This window comes from Streptopelia decaocto (genome assembly GCF_964273445.1).
Source record: "Streptopelia decaocto genome assembly, chromosome: 3".
NCBI classification, from domain to species: domain Eukaryota; kingdom Metazoa; phylum Chordata; class Aves; order Columbiformes; family Columbidae; genus Streptopelia; species Streptopelia decaocto.
In genome coordinates, this window is record NC_138656.1 from 118924620 (window position 1) to 118947062 (window position 22443).

The 22443-nt window shown below is 44.0% G+C and overlaps 1 protein-coding gene across 3 annotated transcripts in view; it reads left to right on the plus strand.

Annotated features, from left to right (window-relative positions):
* Positions 1 to 22443, plus strand: part of KIF13B (kinesin family member 13B) — a 121914-nt gene that overhangs the window by 47401 nt on the left and 52070 nt on the right. For 2 of the 3 annotated variants that reach the window (XM_082049082.1, XM_082049084.1), the window contains exons 7-16: positions 654 to 741; positions 1478 to 1612; positions 2707 to 2819; positions 3781 to 3892; positions 10315 to 10527; positions 14712 to 14822; positions 17245 to 17379; positions 18741 to 18871; positions 20581 to 20667; positions 21502 to 21692. In XM_082049082.1, coding sequence (XP_081905208.1) covers positions 654 to 741; positions 1478 to 1612; positions 2707 to 2819; positions 3781 to 3892; positions 10315 to 10527; positions 14712 to 14822; positions 17245 to 17379; positions 18741 to 18871; positions 20581 to 20667; positions 21502 to 21692 — 1316 coding nt within the window. The remainder of the gene's footprint in view (positions 1 to 653; positions 742 to 1477; positions 1613 to 2706; positions 2820 to 3780; positions 3893 to 10314; positions 10528 to 14711; positions 14823 to 17244; positions 17380 to 18740; positions 18872 to 20580; positions 20668 to 21501; positions 21693 to 22443) is intronic. The other variant, XM_082049083.1, reaches the window with a different exon arrangement.

A 22443-nucleotide genomic window follows, 5' to 3' on the forward strand; every position in this document is an offset into this window, starting at 1 on the left:
AGGTTCTCCTGCCCCTCTGCTCTGCCCTGGGGAGACCACACCTGGAATCTTGTGTCCAGTTGTGGCCCCTCAGTTCCAGCAGGACAGGGAACTGCTGGAGAGAGTCCAGCGCAGCCCCCAAGATGCTGAAGGGAGTGGAGCATCTCCCGTGGGAGGAAAGGCTGAGGGAGCTGGGACTCTGGAGCTGGACAAGAGGACACTGAGGGGTGACCTTACTAATGTTTACAGATATCTAAAAGGTGAGTGTCAGGAGGATGGAGCCAGGCTCTTCTTGGTGACAACCAACAGTAGGACAAGGGGCAGTGGGTTCAAACTGGAACACAGGAGGTTCCACTTAAATCTGAGAAGAAACTTTTTGGGGGTGAGGGTGGCAGAGCCTGGCCCAGGCTGCCCAGGGAGGTTGTGGAGTCTCCTTCTGTGCAGACATTCCAACCCGCCTGGACACCTTCCTGTGTAACCTCATCTGGGTGTTCCTGCTCCATGGGGGGATTGCACTGGATGAGCTTTCCAGGGCCCTTCCCATCCCTGACATTCTGGGATTCTGTGATTTGTGACACCATCACGTTTGAGATATGTTGGTGGGGAATTGTCTTAATCTTACTGCTGCCTTAAGTAAGTCGTGTGCTTATAAATGACTTTTTTCTCCCAACCAGAAGCCGTCAGTCATTAAAAGTTAGAGAACACAGTGTTTATGGTCCCTACGTAGACGGCCTATCCAAACTGGCTGTTGCTAGCTACAAGGTAAGGAGCGGTTTTATCCATTTGATATCATAAACACGAGGGTATTGGCACTTAAGCAGGGCAACAAAATTCATCCACTCCTAATTGCCGTGGCAGTAACGTTGATTTTAGAGCAAGAACCTGTGGGATTTGTTGTATTGTAATCACCAGGGAGAAATAAGAGCAGAAACTTATCTTCATCCTGTACTATTTAATAATTCTGAAATAAATTTGGCTATTTAATGAGGCGGCTTTCCTCCCAAGCTTAAGCTGAGTTTATACTGTATGGATGAGAAAATGTTCTGTGATTAACGACAGGACCGGGATTTAGCAGAGACAAAATTCCAGTGTCTCACCGTTGGCCGTTGCCGACAAATCTCATTTACCCAAAATACAAACTCACTTTACGTCCATATTACAGATTTCAACAACGTGTGTTTGGCAACTGAGGCTAAAATGTTGCGTTGTTCAAACAGGAATTGCTGTTTCCTCATGTTTTTCTTTGCTTTTGAGTACTGCTGTGTGCAGTGCATTGTTTTTGCCGATAATTTATATTTGTAGGTAGAGGGGATGGATGAATACGCATGTCAAACATTGTGTTGTTTCTAGTCTGTAAAGGGGACATCATGATATTTTACGGATAAACAGTGGGCAACTTAGCAGGAAAATACTCACTGTGTTTTACCAAAATGAGGTTGTTTGGGTAGATGATTGAAAAGGGTGTTAATGCAGATTCACTCATGAAAATTCTGTCTAGGACATCGAGTCGTTGATGTCGGAGGGCAATAAATCGCGCACGGTGGCCGCCACCAACATGAACGAGGAGAGCAGCCGGTCCCACGCCGTCTTCAACATCATCCTCACACACACGCTCTATGATGTGCAGTCGGGGGTGAGTAAAACAAGGTCCAAATGTTAAGCTTGGACTAAAGAAACCGTTCTTCTTAAGCAACTGTGTGTAGATGTTAAGCCTGGACTAAAGAAACCGTTCTTCTTAAGCAACAGTGTGTAGATGTTTGTTAAGCCTGGACTAAAGAAACCGTGTTTCTTAAGCAACGTGTGTCATACAGACTTGTAGCAGAAACTAAAGATATAAGGCATGGATGGAAAATAGAACACCTGATTATATATCTGGTAATCTTCAAGGGTTATTTTATGTGAATATGTATAAGAATTATCAACTTTATAAACGGAAAGACCTACTAATTTAAAAACATTTGCATTGTGCAACATTAATATTTTTGTGTATCTATATTAAATATCTAAGACATTTAAATGGGCAGGTATTTTTCTTTGCATTTCCTTATATGTAAATATTCCTTGGAGGGTGTGTGAAATACATTTATGTTAATATCATTTCATCCCTCACAGGAAATGGTGATAAACTAAAATAAGAATTCATCGAGCATTTCAAAATGTCATTTTGGGTCAAATGAGATAAAAGGGTTTGGAACAAAATCTGCGTTACAGGTTTAAATAGTCACATAGCTTGGGTTGCTTTCTAGGAGGCCGTTAAGGATGTAGGAGACTGAACAATTGTAGTAATTTCTGTATATTATAACCTGCTTCGTGTCACATCATTCTCTCAAAATCAGAGAAGAAACTTGGTGTAAAATTGGAGGTTTTTAGGAGACTCTCTTCAGGATGGGATTGTAGCTCCCATGGCTTTGCTTGGCCTGTCCTATGTCTGCATTTTGCTTGGTTTAACATTTCACTGATGCACCCCGTGTTTTTCTCCTCTGGAGATTTCAGAGATGTCTTGAAGACATTAATATACCTGATTTCACTCCAAATCCTCCTGTTGTTTCTGAAGCAGCAGCTACTATGTTAACAAACAAAACCACTCAAGTCCGATGGCGTTCGAAGGTGCTGGAGCCGTACAGTCTACACCGAGCAATGAAGCTTGATGCTTGTTTGAAAATACAGTGAACTATGGAACTTAATTGGAGTGAACTGATTTTAACTAATCTCTGGTTCCTTGTGCAGACGTCGGGTGAGAAGGTGGGCAAGCTGAGCCTGGTGGACTTAGCAGGGAGCGAAAGGGCGACTAAAACCGGGGCTGCGGGAGACAGGCTGAAAGAAGGAAGCAACATTAACAAGTGAGTCTCTGTGATTATTTATATTCCTTTTTTTTAGCCTGACTGCTATGTACAGCGTATTTGTGAAATAGGATGAAGTCAATGTAGTAAGCTGTTGTAGCCAGTTCTCTTCTCCTTTTTCTTCTCCTTTTTCTTCTCCTTTTTCTTCTCCTTTTTCTTCTCCTTTTTCTTCTCCTTTTTCTTCTCCTTTTTCTTCTCCTTTTTCTTCTCCTTTTTCCTCTTCCTCTTCCTCTTCCTCTTCCTCTTCCTCTTCCTCTCCTCTCCTCTCCTCTCCTCTCCTCTCCTCTCCTCTCCTCTCCTCTTCTCTTCTCTTCTTCTTTCTCTCCTCTCTCCTCTCTCCTCTCTCCTCTCTCCTCTCTCCTCTCTCTCTTCTCCTCTCTCCTCTCTCCTCTCTCCTCTCTCCTCTCTCCTCTCTCTTCTTCCCTTCCCTTCCCCCTTCCCTTCCCCCTTCCCTTCCCTCTTCCCTTCCCTCTTCCCTTCCCTCTTTCCTTCCCCCTTCCCTTCCCCCTTCCCTTCCCCCTTCCCTTCCCCCTTCCCTTCCCCCTTCCCTTCCCCCTTCCCTTCCCCCTTCCCTTCCCCGTTTTTCTTCCCCCTTTTTCTTCCCCCTTTTTCTTCCCCCTTTTTCTTCCCCCTTCTCTTCCCTCTTTTTCTTCTTCTTCTCTCTACTTCTCTTTCTGACATACAATGTTTGAATGATATCTCTGCCTTCTTAAAACAATCAGCGTTTTTCATTCTGTACTTGGGTTCTTCCAATAACCACATAATTGCGTTGTGAAGACACACTGAAGGCTGAAAAGAGCCTGAAAACAAGGAGCAGAGCTTCTGTGAGAGGAGAACGATCAAAACCATTCTGGGAACTTCTTCCCCTGAACTCGTTTTTGGAGAGAGAGTGACTGTTGAAATATTTATTTGGCTTATGGATATTTATACTTGTTAATGACTGCTTGTGTTTTCTCTGCAGATCCCTCACAACTCTCGGGCTGGTTATTTCTGCCCTGGCAGATCAGGCTGCTGGCAAGAACAAGAACAAATTTGTTCCTTATCGGGATTCCGTGCTCACTTGGTTACTTAAAGTAAGTATTCTTATCATATTTTTTTAAAGAGAAATAAAAGAGAGGAAAAAGGATGAAGAGTCCCATTCAGTGAAATAAAACACTGTTCTTTTGCCTCATTTTCTGGGTTTGATGTTAATAATAATTGTCTTTATAAATTAGCTGGATGTAAGCCATTAGTATGTCTACAGACTGAATATGTTCCCTGTCTTCTGCTGAGCTGTAATGGCCTAAAGAATAAGGAACTTCTAAAAAAATAAATTAAGAAATAAGACATTATTTCTTATGGGTCAGTTTACACACAGCTTCACACTAAACCTCGCCTCTGGTTTAATTTGGGCTCTTGCCACATGCAGCTGAATTTTACATACTGGCATGGTTGGCTTTGAAAAGTTGGATTAAGGCTGTTGCCTTTTCCTGATTGTCTAATTTATTTGTTAATATACTTTTGTCAGCAGAGAATTATCCCACTTACAGGCTGAGGAACAGCTCAGAAGACTTTGTGAAATAAGTAGTTAAATCTGTGTTGCGTAAGACACTATTTGGTATTATTCGCTATATCACGATGGCACTTGGATGGAAGTCAAGTCTAAATTAAAAACCAAATTGCCAAATACCAGTTTTACGTGTGTCAAATTCAAAGGCTTTTGTTGGTCTTGTTCTTCCCACTTCCAAATACTGTAAAGCTGTAAAGCTCGGTAGCTTGATGGCAAAAAGTCTTGGCAGTGCGAGTTTGATATTAGGAATATTGGTCATCTGGATTTCTTTATCTTGCCCGGTACAGTCTGAGTGGTCTTGGTTGACTCGGATTTTGGGGGATTATTGAATGAGGCGTCATATGTTGCGGTTCATTTTTTGTAACCTCTTCCCCACCCATTCTTAGTGATGTTTGAATTTGACATCCCTATGATTTAACTGCACACATGGAAAGAAAGAGTTACAGGGATTTGAAAACAAAGTTCAATGCTGAAGTGAAATCAAATCTCTACTCAGGTAATTCCCTGACACACCACAAGTGCTCGTTTTCTTAGCGCTGTCTTGTAATTAAGCTTTTATTAATAGCATGATGTCAAGGTTTGGATTGCGGGGTGACAATAAACCATGGCAGATGTATTGTTAATCCCCTTGCCCCCCTTCCCACTCAGGACAGGTGATGGGGAGGGAAAGAAGGACAGAGAGAAAAGAGTTGGGAAAATTAAAAATGCTTTACTAATGCTACTAATGAGAATAGAGAAAATAATACAAAATATAGAAAACCAATCTTGAAAGTCCCGGCAACTGCTCTGGCACCCGAAGTCCTGGACTGGACTCTGCAGCCAATAGAACTGGATTCAGTCTGTCACTGGCCTCAGTTTGCAGGGACGACTCGCAAGGTCCTCTCCTAATGTCGCCATGAGGAAAAGGGACGAGATCCTCGTGATCTCCCACTTTTTTATGAATTATCACGTGAATGGGATGTTATACTCTGTTGGTCAGTTTTTGGTCCCCTGTTTCTCGTTGCCCCTCTGGCGAGATGTGCATCCATGCTTATCAATGACCTCGCATTCCAATGCTGTGTTCACCAGAACATGGATCTGGTTCTCCAGGAAAATGCAGCTAATCTGAAAGCTTTAGCTGACAGACAAATCCACTGAAAGAGAAACTTGGTTTTAACAAAACCAGGACACATGACTGCTGGGAAATTATTTGTATGTGCAAACATTACAGACACTGGACATCAAGAAGCACCGTCATGAGGGCTACGTAAAAATCAGAATGGTATCACAGAAATAGCGTTGTACTTTTCTGCAGTAAAATCAATCCTCGGTGTTCCTTGCCCAAAGACTTTCTTAGTGCTTAAATATATTTTTGCCTCTACATATTTACACTTTAATTAAACGGATGGGAACAAACCCAGCGTTCGGTTTCCTTCGCTTTGCTGGCGTGGTTTGTGCACCAGGGTTTCTGATGCGGCCCGAGCGAGCGGGGTGGGAACTTCCCTAATGAATTCCATCGTTATGCTGTTTCCAAACGAATTTGTAGATTTAAAGGATTCATTTGTAGGAGCTGTGAGATGGTGAGCTGTCTTTCTAGCTTTCAACTAGTAATTATGATGCTGCAGCGGAGTAAACCTGTTCTAACACGGGGCATATCTATCATATAGTATCTATCCACTAATCTGAGGAACCAATAGAGTCCAGGAGACCTCAAGATCTAACACTTTATACTTAATTTTTTTGAGCATCTTCAGACAAAAGCACCAGGTGAAAAATACTATTGCAAGAGGAGGCTTGAGCAGTGATGCCAGGTTGTGTGGAATAGCTTTAGTGCTTTAACTTCTTGGTTTTATCGAATTGTATGAGCACAAACATCTTGAATTCCCATTTTATTCGGAAGCCTTGTGTGTTCTAGTGATGGCTGCTGTTAAAAATACGGTGTCTGCTCTCTGCATTTTAAGTGGTTTTCACAGTAATTTGATGCGAGACTGCTCTGGTTTAGTCTTAGGAATAACAGAAGTGATTTATTTGCACTCCGTGTCGGTCACATACGGGCGCAGCTTTTCCAGGGTAATTTGCAGACGCTGTCTTTGCTAATGAGAGGCTGGCTCACTATTTGTCAACTGTTAAAGAAACCACTGAAATCAGCACGACGGTTTTATACGTAAAACTTTATCGGTTAGTTTGGCATTGGGCTTAAATAGTTACAATACACGAGGAATTTTGCCCAGTTTATAATGGGTCTTTTGTGAATTACAGTGTACGGCTGGAATGGTGTTCTCAGCCTGTACAGCAGAGTTGCAGTTCAAATAATGAATTAATTCTGGTTTGGAGCTAATTAGTGTGGTGAAGGAGGTTCCCAAGGTGCAAAGTGTGATGGTTGGGATGCAGAATACCCAGTTGGCACCCTGACAAGCTGCATCTGATTGCGATTTCTAGATAAAGATTCCGAAAACGCTCATTTCATGACATGTTCACCAGTCCAGCATGTCATGAAGGGCAAATGGAGATGGACAAATGTGGTTGAGATGGACAAACGACACAGACCAAGTTCTTCCAGGATGAAAGTAGTAGATGCCATTTATTGCCACAGGTGCATTTTTATGCAGTTTTACCGATTCCCGTGTCTCTTCACTATTGGTTACAAGTCACAGCAGTAACATCTCATTGGCTGATTTGGTGCCATCAATGTCAATCTTCTACTCCCTTCTGTCTCACAAGTTCACCTCAGTATCTCCGGATACTCCTTTATTCCTTAATATCTCATTAGCTTAATATCTCCAAGGCTGATCTGTGTTCCCGTGGCCTCCGTCAGGGAATCCACGGACCCACCGTAGTCCCAACAGCAGAGAAGGGAACGGTTCAGAAGAACAAGCCAAGGGGCGGCTGGTCACACAAGAACACGGGGACATTTCCATTCTGGAGTCACTTTCTCCACATGCAACTTTCTGATCCAATATTTCCTGAATATCAAGAGTAATGGTGCAGCCATGAAGCTGTTTGACTGTGGAAGAACCACTTCAGAGACAATATATACTACAAACTCAGGCAAACAATACGGCGTGTTCTTTACGAGGCGATTCTGTGCCAAAAGGATGTCTCTGCAGAGACATGGGGGAGACCTTAGTGCAGCCTTTCAGACTTAGAAGGGGCCCAGAAGAAAGATGGGGAGAGACTTTTGAGCAAGGCCTGTTGCGATAGAACAAGGGGTGATGGTTTTAAACTAAAGGAGGGAGATTCAGGCCAGACATGAGGAAGAAATTTTGGCCCCTGAGGGTGGTGAGAGCCTGGCCCAGGTTGGCCAGAGAGGTGGTGGCTGAACCATCCCTGGAGACATCCCAGGCCAGGCTGGACGGGGCTCTGAGCAACCTGAGCTGCTGAAGATGTCCCTGCTCATGGCAGGGATTAGACTAGATGGTCTTTAATGGTCCCTTCCCTCCCAAACCATTCTATTATTCCTAATTTTTGAAAACGATTCACAGACTGAAGGAAAGTCCTGGCTTCTGCAGAGCCAGCAATCCCATTGCATGAGCCACGTGTTCTTGTTTAGTCATTTTAAAGTTTTCGGTAGCTGCTTTGGAAAAACATTTGTGTGTTCCAGGGTGGATCCTCCCAAACCCTGTATTTATTGGAATCAGCATTGGATGTTTCTCAGATGAGAAAAAAAACAACAAAACCACACTGGTATCCATCAGAAGGCTGTTTCTTTTCAGTTGACTTCTTTATAAATAACTCACACGCGAGTGCTGACTGTGCTGTGTATCCTCAACACCATATAAATGAAATTATATTCTCTCCCCCAAGATCTACCAGCCCTGTCGTGTGACCAGGGACATCAGACAATGCAATGTGGGTCTGTGTGATCAGCGCTCGTCTGTCTTAGGCATCACGCAGCAAAAATAAAAGGGTCTGAAGGAAATAGTTGAAGGGGCGTTCTCATGATTGCCAGGGAAAGCTGCACGTGGGCTTTGCAATTGAAGCAGTTGGACAAGCAGCTAATATGGGCAGATGGTTCTAATGGCAAAGCCTGGCTTAGATTTCATGGGTTATTGAAGGTGGAAGTTAAAAGCACGTTCAGCTTGGAAATTGGGTAAAAAACCCAAATAAAACAAACAAGCCCAACTTGTCTATCAACCGCATTCCAAAAGGGTAATTTCTTACATAACCCCATTTAGGTGTGTGAGCTGGGAAGCGGGGAGAAGGGAAGGGCCCCATTCCAAAATGTCTATACAGATAAAATCAACTACATTTCTTATGAGGAAACCTCTAAGTAATTTAAATTCATGACTCATTGGAGACTTTTCACTTCTTGTCTTTAAAATAAGATATTCTGAATTCATCATGATCTTTCCTGAGCTCCATCGGTCGTGTCTGAGAAGCCTAATGCTGAAGCGCTTGTATTGCTGGTTTATAAAACTGAGCAGAACACATAGGATCAAACCTTAGAAGCCCTTACTAGGCATTATAAAACATAGAAAAGGGACTGTTTTTATTCCTATTTATACTAGAATTGATTTTGAAAGCTAAGGATGACATTTCTTAAATGTGCTTAATATATATATATACGTGTGTGTATATTGAAGATAACAACTTTCCTTGATTTACACAGCTTAAAATGTTAATTTTGACTGGAGGAGCTCTGACCTAAGTGTTTCTTAGTCGCCGCCATGTCCTCCTAACCCCAGGTTATTATTCTCTGCCGACATCCATTGACTGGGTGTCCCGTCCCAACACATGGGATGAGGACGAGTTCCCTCCAAATGCGACACACAAACGCATTTCTTCACGGTCCAACAAAATAATCGGGATAGAGACGATCAAATGCTTCTGTGTGGTTTCCATTAGTGGGTTTTTTGCTATTCAGTCTTCCTCTGAGTATTGTTTTTAGAAGGCCCTGATATACACTCTGAGAAGTCAGAATAACAACAGATGAGTCGAAAAATGATGCAACACAGAAACTGAACAAGGGTGATTTCCTCTCTACATTTGCAAAAAATAAGCCAAAGTTTGTATGGAGAAAGATGGATTTTAGCTGTGCTGACCAGTCCCTGGGGTGGCTGCCACAGCAAGTCTATTTGAGCTAGGTTTAAACTAGTTGCCTTTAAACCAGCCACGACTAGAGTGTAGCAGTCCTTTGAGGTGAATATCGCCCTGATCAACAGATGAGACCAAGTGTGAGTTGACTCTGTTAATTCTGCGCCATTATGTGAAGTGAATGACAGACAATCACCCCCGGGATCCAATTCAATTGTGAGTTTACTAAAAGCACGTGGTGGAAATACTAATTACAGTGATTAGTGACTTGGTGAAAGTATTTTATGATATCACCGAACTTATCAATACATTAACAGCAAAAGTCCTACTATGAGTGATGTATTGGCAACCGTTAGTAGTTATAATATGAAATTTAACCAGAACCCAACAGCAGAGCTTAAGATGATGTTACCCTTGTATGTTCCAATGGGAAAGAAAGAGAGTGGTAGAGAGGGAAGGAAAACTAAGGTATAAGAGAGAGAAAGAGAGTAATATATCGCAGAAGGAGAGACAAAGAAATAGGGATATTGAAAAAAGAGAGAAGGGAAGAGCAGAGAGAAAGGAAGAAAGAAAAGGGTGAGGGATCCGGTCTCTTACGGCTCTGCAGTGTGGATGACGGGACTTGTATGATGAGAGGTTGAAGGGTCTCAGCCTTTTCCCTTCCCACTTTGTGTGCCACGCTGGGCATATCAGAAGATGGGGCTCTGTGCCCTCTGGCTCGTCCCCCCACCTCCGGTATCACCAGCCGGCCTGGGCTGTGATTTGTTAGCTTGTCATTGATATGTAATTCACAGTTCACCCCACACTGAATGTGTCACCTCCTGTGAGTAGCTGAACTAGTTTCTTCACAATGTTTTCAGCAATGATGCTTATCAATACACAACACTGGGTAAAATGAGAGAAACCGCACGTTTTAATTTTATAACTTTCCAGGACAGCCTTGGTGGCAACAGCAAGACGGCCATGGTGGCCACAGTGAGCCCGGCGGCGGACAACTACGACGAGACCCTGTCCACACTGAGGTACGCCGACCGGGCCAAGAACATCGTCAACCACGCCGTGGTGAACGAGGACCCCAACGCGCGCATCATCCGGGAGCTGCGCGAGGAGGTGGAGAAGCTGCGGGAACAGCTCACGAAAGCCGAGGTACAGATTTTAGTCTGGATTAATTAGCCAGTAGGTGCTGGCAAAGGCTGAAACACAGGAGGCTCCATCTGAACATGAGGAGAAACTTCTTTGCTGGGAGGTGCCAGAGCCTGGCCCAGGTTGCCCAGAGCGGGTGTGGAGTCTCCTTCTCTGAGACATTCAAACCCACCTGGAGCAGCATAGGGGAAAGGGACCTGGGCGTCCTGGGGACAGCAGGATGACCACGGAAAAAGGGTTTAGTTCAGATATTATCAGGATATACTTGGGGAACATACATATATACATACATGTGATATACATAGCTATAGCACCCTGAGAACACCCGATCTCATCTGATCTCGGAAGCTAAGCAGGGTTGGGCCCGGTCAGTACTTGAATGGGAGACCAGCTGGCAATAGCGGGTGGTGTGGGCTGAGCCAGCACTGGGCCCTTGTGGCCAGGAAGCCAATGGTACCTGGGGTGGGTTAGAAGGGGGTGGTCAGTAGGTCAGAGAGGTTCTCCTGCCCCTCTGCTCTGCCCTGGGGAGACCACACCTGGAATCTTGTGTCCAGTTGTGGCCCCTCAGTTCCAGCAGGACAGGGAACTGCTGGAGAGAGTCCAGCGCAGCCACCAAGATGCTGAAGGGAGTGGAGCATCTCCCGTGGGAGGAAAGGCTGAGGGAGCTGGGGCTCTGGAGCTGGACAAGAGGAGACTGAGGGGGGACTCATTCCTGGGGATCAATATGGAAAGGGGGAATGTCAGGAGGATGGACCCAGGCTCTTCTGGGTGACAACCAATGATAGGACAAGGGGCAATGGGTACAAACTGGAACACAGGAGGTTCCACTTAAATATGAGAAGAAACTTCTTCCCAGTGAAGGTGCCATAGCCTGGCCCAGGCTGCCCAGGGGGTTGTGGAGTCTCCTTCTCTGCAGACATTCCAACCCGCCTGGACACCTTCCTGTGTAACCTCATCTGGGTGTTCCTGCTCCATGGCTTTCCAGGGCCCTTCAACCCCTGACATTCTGGGATTCTGTGAATTCTCCTCATGCCCTACAAATCTGATACAAACAGCAGATACGTGGATCCGGACTCAGCCCAGCCCGGCAGGTTTTAGTTCTTTGAAAGCACTTAGTTTAAATCCTCAGCTTAGAGAGGACAAGCTGCTGGGCTCGACCCAGACAAATTAAAACACGTGATATTAATTTTGGTGAGAAAAGATCAAAATGTATTAAAAAAGGGGGAAAGAGGATAATAGCGTAAGCTTCTGGGGGGGTTGAGAAAAGTAAAGTGTCAAATTCTGTTCTGCCTCAGCTGTTTGGGAGAGAAAAAGACACTGACACCAAAATAACAAAAAAAAAAAAAACAACCACAAAATAAAAACAGAAATAAAACTGCAACTTGGTAACCTCTGTATTTGGAAACGAGCTTTGCAAATGAACCCGAGTGTCAGATTGAGCCAGTGTTTCGGTTCATTGGCTCATTTTAGTAAGTTATTTCTGCATATTTCTGTCAGCACAATTAGATGGGCTACAAATGCAATAAGCAGAGAAGAGTACAAGCAATTAATTTGTTCTTTGGCCTTTACCATGTAGCCTTTTCCTAGCAAACTCCACTGTTTTTTCCGCGCTCAATGCCACTGAGATGACAACTAGGGTGGGAATCTAATACTTGGGAATGGAAATATTTATTACTTCATATTAAGGAAACACAACTTCATTACTTTGGAAAGCTGCCGTTATTTTGGCATTGAACTGATGTACACTTACATCATGCTCCTTGCACAATTTCAGCCAGGCAGCTGTGCAGATATTTGTAATATTGTCTAGCAGCTCTAAGGGATTCAATTCAGAACAGTTAAAGTGTAAGCAAGCGTTATTTAACCGAATTCACACGTTGTAGCCAGACTGAATTCTTAAAATACACAGGCAAAGCCCAGCCTGTAAACTGCACAATCCTAAGACTCCACTGATGTTCCTGTTGCTTTTCATCTGTGTCTTGAAATAAAAGTGAGATCGCTCAACGATGTGCTCAAACAGAACCTGGTATCTCATGTTATCATCTACGTTTCAAGACTGACGTACAGAAAAAATTGAATGAAATTATATAAATGGAGATTTCTCATTGATAGTGTGGAGTAATTCTTTGTAGCGTTCATTTTTGAGAGCCAGGTAAGGATGTTCTGACAATGGGGTTTACAGAATCACAGGGTCACAGGCTGGTTGAAGGGACCTCTGTAGATCATCCAGTCCAACCCAGCTGCTCACGCAGGGTCACCAGAGCAGATCACACAGGTCGGTCCACAGAATCCCAGAATGTCAGGGATGGGAAGGGCCCTGGAAAGCTCATCCAGTGCAATCCCCGCATGGAGCAGGAACACCCAGATGAGGTTACACAGGAAGGTGTCCAGGCGGGTTGGAATGTCTGCAGAGAAGGAGACTCCACAACCTCCCTGGGCAGCCTGGGCCAGGCTCTGGCACCTTCACTGGAAGGAGTTTCTTCTCATATTTAAGTGGAACCTTTTGTGTTCCAGTTTGTACCCATTGCCCCTTGTCCTGTCACTGGTTGTCACCGAGAAGAGCCTGGCTCCATTCTCCTGACACTCCCCCTTTCCATCTTGATCCCCATGAATGAGTCCCCCCTCAGTCTCCTCTTGTCCAGCTCCAGAGCCCCAGCTCCCTCAGCCTTTCCTCCCACAGGAGATGCTCCACTCCCTGCAGCATCTTGGTGGCTGCGCTGGACTCTCTGCAGCAGTTCCCTGTCCTGCTGGAACTGAGGGGCCACAACTGGACACAATATTCCAGGTGTGGTCTCCCCAGGGCAGAGCAGAGGGGCAGGAGAACCTCTCTGACCTACTGACCACCCCCTTCTAACCCACCCCAGGTACCATTGGCCTTCCTGATGAATATATTGAATAATACTGGCCCCAGTACTGACCCCTGAGGCACCCCACTAGATCCAGGCCTCAACTGGACTCTGCCCCATTGACCACGACTCTCTGGCTTCTTCCCTTCAGCCAGTTCACAGTCCACCTCACCACCCGATCATCCAGACCACACTCCCTCAGTTTAGCTGTGAGGATGCTGTGGGAGACTGTGTGAATTATCTTGCTCATTTTACAGTTGAAGCGTGTGAAAGCATTGAGTAATTTTCTCCAGGTCTAAATAAATGGACAAACAAGACTTAGACCTTGAGGGCATCGTCATTTTGTCCTGCTCCATAGCGTCCAGCGCTTTTACACGGATCATGTTTTATCCGTTACAATAAATCTCCTTTTCTGGAATGAACTGCACGTAACGAGGCCACTCGATTGGATTTGATTTGAATTCCCGCGAGGAGTTTTGTTTTAATTGTTTAATTGTTTAATTGGCATTGCAGAAATACCTCCCAACCAAAGCCATCTCCTTCTCATTAGCAGTAATGAGCTAACAACCCAGGGAAGTCCATGGGGTTCAAGGTGATGGAGGAGGAATACGCCAGTGCTGAGAATGGAGGAAATAAATACATGTAATAGAACAGTACTGATGCCCTTTCCATTTTTGGAGTGTCTAATGGGTGACGGTGGGGATATCTTCTTATTATCAAGTAAAGAATGGAACACGGGCCTTTGTTTCATAGAACAAAAGCAGAGCTGTGATGGATTAGCAATAAATTGAATTCCCGTGTCCAGAAACACGTTGTAAGGCTTCTAAAATGCATATATAGCGCTGGGTGACCAGGACACCTCAGGTGCCTTGATATTCACTATAGAAAACAAATCACACCTATCAGACCATATAAAAATGAATAATAAAAATGTATTGGTGGTGTGGCCATTGAAGCGACTGAGACGCGAACAGCCGAACCAGATCAGCAGCATCTGAGAAACAAGATCTGAGTCATTTGGGATCCTTGTGTTGATATAGAAACCAGATTAGTTTGCTTTTGAATATCGTTGGGCAAATCCGCCAGTGTCATGTCATTGCTTTGCATGGAAATACATAAAATCCCCCTTAGCATTTGTACTTGAAGCTAATTAAACTCTCTTTTTGATGGCTTCTGCATTTATATGCATTATGTATTTTAAAAAAGCCTTTGCTTACTGGTAAATGTGCCTTGGAGAATGAGGAATGGTGTGTTTTCTTTTTCCCCATCTATGTGAGAGCAACATGAGAAAAACACAAAGCACAACAAGCCGCCTCTTTTCATTTGCTTTAATTTCCACAGGCTCTGAAATCGCCGGAATTAAAAGAACGCTTGGAAGAATCGGAAAAGCTGATTCAGGAAATGACCGTAACATGGGAAGAAAAATTAAGGAAAACGGAGGAAATCGCACAGGTTTGCTGCTTTCTTTCCCCCTGCCCCTTTTTATGAAAAATAGGTTTGTTTCCTTTGTCTGTCAGTTCATATTGTCTGAATTTCTGGGTAAGTAGGTCAAGCTTAGTGTTGAAAAGCTTCACTTAATTCCTGTGATGCCTCCCGGATCACTATTCTAGTGGCAATAATGAATTGTCACCGTATGCAAATTATTTTAAAAAATAATAACCCACGGATGAGAGGATTACAGGGATTTTATATTCTTCACACAGTAAAATTGTTTGCGAGGGGAGATGGAGCATTGAGAGCGTTGAATACAAGGCGCAAAGCGCCTCAATACACAAGGCAAAGGCCATTCAGAATATCAATAAATAGAACTGTTCATGATCTTGGTGTGTTTTAACGCTGATATTTAGGGCCTCAGACCATAATTGAATATGATAATTATTTTGAAAAATTGCGCGGGTCACTTCAGTTATTGTGCGACGCTTCAATCCTTACACAAACACCAATGGATATATTTGCAATAGGGAGTGTTAAGGGGGAGAACTGTTGAAAGGTGATGAATAAGGATACAAATTATGAATAAGGATGTGATAAATAAGGATACAAAGGCCTCTTGTAGACAACACAATCAGAACAGACTCTCTTGACTTTGGTTTTAAAGGTCCATTGTCAGAAATGCCTCTTGTGACTACGAGCGCTCCCTTGGCTTCCATCACAGATTTGTGTCATGGATTTTCCCCCTATATATAAGGGTGAAGAATAATAATAAATCTCTAATAATAATAAATCTCTACTCTCATCCTACACAATAATTTCTAGATGTAGAAACCCTGAGCGTGCGAGGAGGTTGAAAAACTGGAGTAATGTGCTCAACGCCACTGACTAAATCTGCCTTGATCTTTGCATTTTAGCTCCCGTTGTTTCTAAATTCTCACCGTGTTATGACATTTTGGAGCTGGGAGTTTCAAGACCCTTCCAGCTGTAGAAACAGCGATTTCTTTTATATATATATATATATATTTATATTTTAGAGGAGGGATAAGGAGTAATGTTTGTGCAGCGTAAGGCGGGTTCAGGACCAGTGGAAAGAATGTTCTCCCATCTTCAGTAGGTTTACAGAGGCCCAAGGTTTAAGACTTTTATATCATGGCTTTTCAAGTGATTTTATTTTTAATCAGCGTCCCCAACATCCGTCTGTCAAATTATAATGGGGCAGGCAGATGGGATGGGGAGATCATGGTAAATCTTTGAGGAAAGGATGATTTTTTCCGCATTTTCAGTGAGTTATTTGACGTACTCCTAATGTATTTTCAATGTTTAAGTCGATTAACGTGAGGTCTTGAGCAAAAATTCACAGGAACTGGCTGATTTTCTATAAGTCGATGCTGTGAGATTTGGACTGCGGGGCCAAGTCTTGCATTGGTCGACACTTTATCTCCGCCTGTAGATAAGGGGGAATTACGTGAACTTCAGAGCCTGGCAGTGATGATGGGAAGAGCGATCTGGACATTACACTGCCGTTCTTCCCTCTGTCCTTTGTTTTTCTCGCACACACACACACAATTTTCCTTCCAAGGCCGTTCTGTTGGGTTCGCAAGTGAAAATCAGGGAGTTGCACTTGCTGTTCTTTGCAGTTTTCGTCTTGATTAGACTTGGTACAGCTCCAGTGTTGAGCAGAGAATTATATCGAATAGCACGATAGGCTCAGTTTTTAAGCACGAAGCAGAGTGGTGAGTAAAGCTCAGAACCTTAATAAACATTCCAGCATTATTCCTAATAATATATATATATCTATAGATATTGTCAGAAATGCCTCTTGTGACTATGGGCGCTCCCTCGGCTTCCATTGCGGATTCGTGCCGTGGATTTTCCCACTATATAGAAGGCTGAAGAATAATAATAAATCTCTAATAATAATAAATGTCTACTCTAATACTAATAAATTTTATATATATTCATATATATATTTAAGCCTCAGCATCACAGGAAAGGCCCTGCAGGTCTCTTGTATTTCTTTACTTACCTGTTTTACGCTCTGTTTCTGCTCCCCCTTAGTAATTCTGTGAGCAACCTCCCGTTAATTTTTTACATTTTCTCGTGGATAGTGACTCCCTTTCTAGTTTCTTTATGAACAGTCCTCAGCGTTTCCATCTCAGTGTATTTTGCAGAAGAATCCTTTTGCTGTTCTTAAGCCAGAAATGTTTAACGTCCCCCTTTCCTCACCCAAGCGCTTCCCTCGGAGAGATGCACATTTGCGCACAGTAACGCTTTGTTCTCGAATTCTATCAAGTCTATTGACAAGAACAACGCACCACCCAAACCGCCACTGTTGTCGTTCAGCGGGAAGCGGTATTTGCGTTGCTTAAATAGCAGGTTGCCGGTTTGCGAAGGGCCGGGCGTTGATGGGATTAGTTTTTGGATGGCTGCTCTCTTGCAGGAGCGGCAGAAGCAGCTGGAAAGCCTCGGCATATCTCTGCAGTCTTCCGGAATCAAAGTCGGGGATAATAAGTGTTTCCTGGTTAATCTGAACGCAGACCCAGCTCTCAATGAACTTCTGGTGTACTATTTGAAGGTAAAAATATACATTAATATATATAGATATAAGTTTTTTAATAGAAGTGGACTCCTGGTGCCACTGGGGTGCTTGAGGAATGTTATAAAACTGGATATCTCTGACACTCACGGCCTCATCAGAATTAATACGAGCACAACCTTTTTATTTCAAATCTAATTCTTTGTAGCAGAGGAGTATTTGAGGTTTTATATTTTCATTGTGTTTTTTGAAAAGAAAGAGATGCTTTCTTTTATCAACTGTCTTCTGGGGTTTTTTTAATGCTCGTTTTCACGCTGTTTTACCCAGAAAAGCATTTTTTCTGGGTGTATCAGCAAAAATGCGTATCAGCAAGTTTGCTGATGACACCAAGCTGGGAGGAGTGGTGACACTGGAAGCTGTGCTGCCATCAGAGACCTGGACAGGCTGGAGAGCTGGGCGGGAAAAATTTAATGAAATAGAACAAGGACAAGTGTAGAGTCTTGAATCTGGGCAGGAACAACCCCAGGTTCCAGTGTAAGTTGGGGAATGACCTGTTGGAGAGCAGTGTAGGGGAAAGGGACCTGGGGGCCCTGGGGACAGCAGGGTGACCATGAGCCAGCACTGGGCCCTTGTGGCCAGGAAGCCAATGGTACGTGAGGTGGATTAGAAGGGGGTGGTCAGTAGGTCAGAGAGGTTCTCCTGCCCCTCTGCTCTGCCCTGGGGAGACCACACCTGGAATCTGTGTCCAGTTGTGGCCCCTCAGTTCCAGCAGGACAGGGAACTGCTGCAGAGAGTCCAGCGCAGCCACCAAGATGCTGAAGGGAGTGGAGCATCTCCCGTGGGAGGAAAGGCTGAGGGAGCTGGGGCTCTGGAGCTGGGGAAGAGGAGACTGAGGGGTGACCTCATTAATGTTTACAGATATCTAAAGGGTGAGTGTCAGGAGGATGGAGCCAGGATCTTCTTGGTGACAACCAGTGACAGGACAAGGGGCAATGGGTTCACACTGGAACACAGGAGGTTCCACTTAAATCTGAAAAGAAACTTGTTTGGGGTGAGGGTGGCAGAGCCTGGCCCAGGCTGCCCAGGGGGGTTGTGGAGTCTCCTTCTCTGCAGACATTCCAACCCGCCTGGACACCTTCCTGTGTAACCTCATCTGGGTGTTCCTGCTCCGGCGGAGAGATTGCACTGGATGAGCTTTCCAGGTCCCTTCCCATTCCTGACATTCTGGGATTCTGTGATTTGTTTGCGATGTTTCATTCTCTTTTTCCCCCTAAGGAAAGTACTCAACAACTTTCAGATTTCGGAACTAAATGACCAGATTCATCTAGAAGGAGAACAGTCGAGTTAGAACTAGTGAACGTCTGCAGTCCTTGGCTAACATTTGGATTCCTCTTCCCCAGGAGCACACGTTAATAGGCTCGGACAACTCTCAGGATATCCAGCTGTGTGGAATGGGAATTCTTCCTGAGCACTGCATTATAGACATCACCCCAGAAGGACAGGTTGTGTTAACACCCCAAAAAAATACTCGGTAAGGGGATAAAATACAGCTCCAGTTGTTTAAGAATTATGGTTTGTTAGTATTTTATTATTAGTCGTGCAAAAAGATCATTAAAAATTAACTTTCCCATGTGGTCTGAGGTAAGGAAATTCTACTTGTGTTCTGCTCGAATTGTCAGCTTGTGTCTTTCGTTCTAAAGTGATCTCTCACTGCGATGGCGTTTGTAGTGGAAGTTTTCAAAAAGGCGATGGGCAAATCGCAAATGCTTTCAGAAAGCAGAGACTCGCCAATTTGCAGCTGCGTAGGTGGAACTCCATCAAAATCATTCAATATATTCATCAATGATTTGGACGAGGGAATAGAGTGACTGTCAGCAAGTTTGCTGGTGACACCAAGCTGGGAGGAGTGGTGACACTGGAAGCTGTGCTGCCATCAGAGACCTGGACAGGCTGGAGAGCTGGGCAGGGAAAAGTTTAATGAAATAGAACAAGAGCAAGTGTAGAGTCTTGAATCTGAGCAGGAACAACCCCAGGTTCCAGTGTAAGTTGGGGAATGACCTGTTGAAGAGCAGTGTAGGGGAAAGGGACCTGGGGGTCCTGGGGACAGCAGGGTGACCATGAGCCAGCACTGGGCCCTTGTGGCCAGGAAGCCAATGGTACCTGGGGTGGGTTAGACGGGGGTGGTCAGTAGGTCAGAGAGGTTCTCCTGCCCCTCTACTCTGCCCTGGGGAGACCACACCTGGAATCTTGTGTCCAGTTGTGGCCCCTCAGTTCCAGCAGGACAGGGAACTGCTGGAGAGGGTCCAGCGCAGCCACCAAGATGCTGAAGGGAGTGGAGCATCTCCCGTGGGAGGAAAGGCTGAGGGAGCTGGGGCTCTGGAGCTGGACAAGAGGACACTGAGGGGTGACCTCATTAATGTTTACAGATATATAAAGGGTGAGTGTCAGGAGGATGGAGCCAGGCTCTTCTTGGCAACAACCAATGATAGGACAAGGGGCAATGGGTTCAAACTGGAACGCAGGAGGTTTCACTTAAATTTGAGAAGAAACATCTTCATGGTGAGGGTGGCAGAGCCTGGCCCAGGCTGCCCAGGGAGGTTGTGGAGTCTCCTTCTGTGCAGACATTCCAACCCGCCTGGACACCTTCCTGTGTAACCTCATCTGGGTGTTCCTGCTCCATGGGGGGATTGCATTGGATGAGCTTTCCAGGTCCCTTCCAACCCCTGACATTCTGGGATTCTGTGAAAATTTGAATTCATTTTGTAGGAAACATGTTGATATGCAAAGAGCTGGTGAAGCACTTGTTGCTTTATTTGATTAAGCAGCAGTACTTGAAAAGCAGCTGGTACATTCAAATTGATCACAAAATTACATGCACCATCAGCATCTCCAGTAGTTTCTTGTTAGATACACAAAATTCAAGAATTTCACATTCACCCTAATTCATACTTGATCCTTCTTTGAGCAGATTGGCCTGGGTGACATCCTGAGTTTCCTTTCAGGTTTGATCCTATATTCAAACTTAACTTGACTCTGGAATAAAAGTTATTTCTGATTATTACGATTAGTTTATTGTCTTTAAGCCTTTTAGGTAGCAAAGTTCTCTGATGCCTTATTATATTTTTTCTGTATTTCGAAGCAGTGTGAAAAGCATTGGTTTCCAGTGACATCCTTTTTCAGGCCCTTCATTTTGAAGCCTTAAATAGATGCATTTGCTTTAGATTTTTTGCCTTTTCCCAGGACGTTCGTAAATGGTTCTGCTGTCATGTGTCCCATCCAGCTGCATCATGGAGACAGGATACTCTGGGGAAACAACCATTTCTTCAGGTACAAAAGATATTGAAGAATTTGGAAGTTCGCACCGACTTTGCTTTAGGATGAAGCGTAAGGAAAGATGGTGGTGGAGCATTCCGATTGCTTTTTCATTGGGATTATAAAGGCAATGCTGATGTTTGGCTGCTCTCAAATGCTCAATGTCATAACAACTGCGCGTGTTCTCTTGCAGAAGAGATTTAATTTTAATTTTAATTTCAATTTATTCGAGTACCACAGTAATATTAATTAATTTCTCTTCCACGACGGAAGAAAGACACCCAAGCTTTGACTTGGATAGCTTGCCTTTGCATTTTGCTCCTAAGGCGTTAGATTTTTGGCTGATGTTATATGGTGATCTGGCTCTTACAAGGACACTGTGTTCTCTGTTCCTTGGATCAGACACAAGTGTTCTGTGAAATGCTTTATTCTTTAAATCCTCCATGTCTGGTCTGAAAGACCTTAAAGGTCAGTGGGTTTAAATGATCACCTTAAGAATAATTGTTTTATGCTTGAAAGAAGAATCTGCATAAAAATTGGGGTATAATTTCATTATTGCCTCTAAATTATTTGTATATGGGACAACCAAGGAAGTTGATGGTTGTCCAAACTGTATGATTAGTAATATCAGGTACTCTCTATTATTAGAGTCTAGAACGGATTAATTCGTTTGCCTTGAACTCCCCTGTTTACCCTGAGAAAAACTCCACTCATGGGAGGTTGACAATATTTTGAAAGGGAAAATTCTAGCCATTTGGATAATCTACTTAATTTTAATATTTGACAGCAACACTTGGTTTCGAAATCGAGCAATTCGTAGTTCCTGACAAATTCTCCCCTTATTTAAAGGCTGAATTTGCCCAAGAAGAAAAAGAAGGCGGAGAACGAGGAGGAAGAGCGAGACAACGCCATGAAGGGCAGTAGTAGTGTGGAGCAGCTGGACGTAGATGGCGACAACTCCAGCGAAGTGTCCAGTGAGATCAACTTCAGCTACGAATACGCCCAGATGGAAGTCACCATGAAGGCGCTTGGCAGTAATGGTAAGAAGCAACAGAACTTAATGGAAATAGGTACAGAATATGAGATTATAACTTAAAGGAGTCTAAACCACAGGCTTCTTCGCTTACAACTTCCTATTGGAGAGTTATTCTCGTGGATGAATCGTCGTAACCTTTGCAAAAAGCATCACAGGCTCTTTCGTTTGGCAGTTGAGGAAGAAGCCGAAACTGGAATAGTGGTGGAACTGCAGCCTCAAATCAAGATGGTTTTCGCTTTGTTGTGTATTTTCCTTGTGTCGTGTCTCACTTGGGCATTAACTGTAGTGATTTCTGTCTCTGAAACTATGTTCCTTATGGTCTTACGTAGCCATCCCCAATTGGCATGGTTTTGGGAAACAGGAAGGCGTTTTGCAGTTTGGTCTTTCTCTTAATTCTCTTAAATCGTCCATCCAGTCTGTTCTCTAGATGTTTATTTCACTCCACAGTTCAGCAGAATTTTTTTATATGCATTACAGCAAAAATGTAATCTCTTCCTCCTTTTATATGCTAACGATGCTAACGTCTCTAGGACGTTCCTCACCATGGATTTCAGTGGCTGCTGCAGGTATAGAATGGGGACGGGAGGTACTAAACCACAGTAATTTGTGCCTTGCCCAGGGTCATACAACATATCTGCAACAGAATGGGGGAAAAAAATCTCATATTTCTGCATCTCTGCCCCAAATTAATTACACAATTGCTTCCATTTAATTTGATGGTTTGACCCTCAGAAGCGCTACCTTCTATCTTTTCG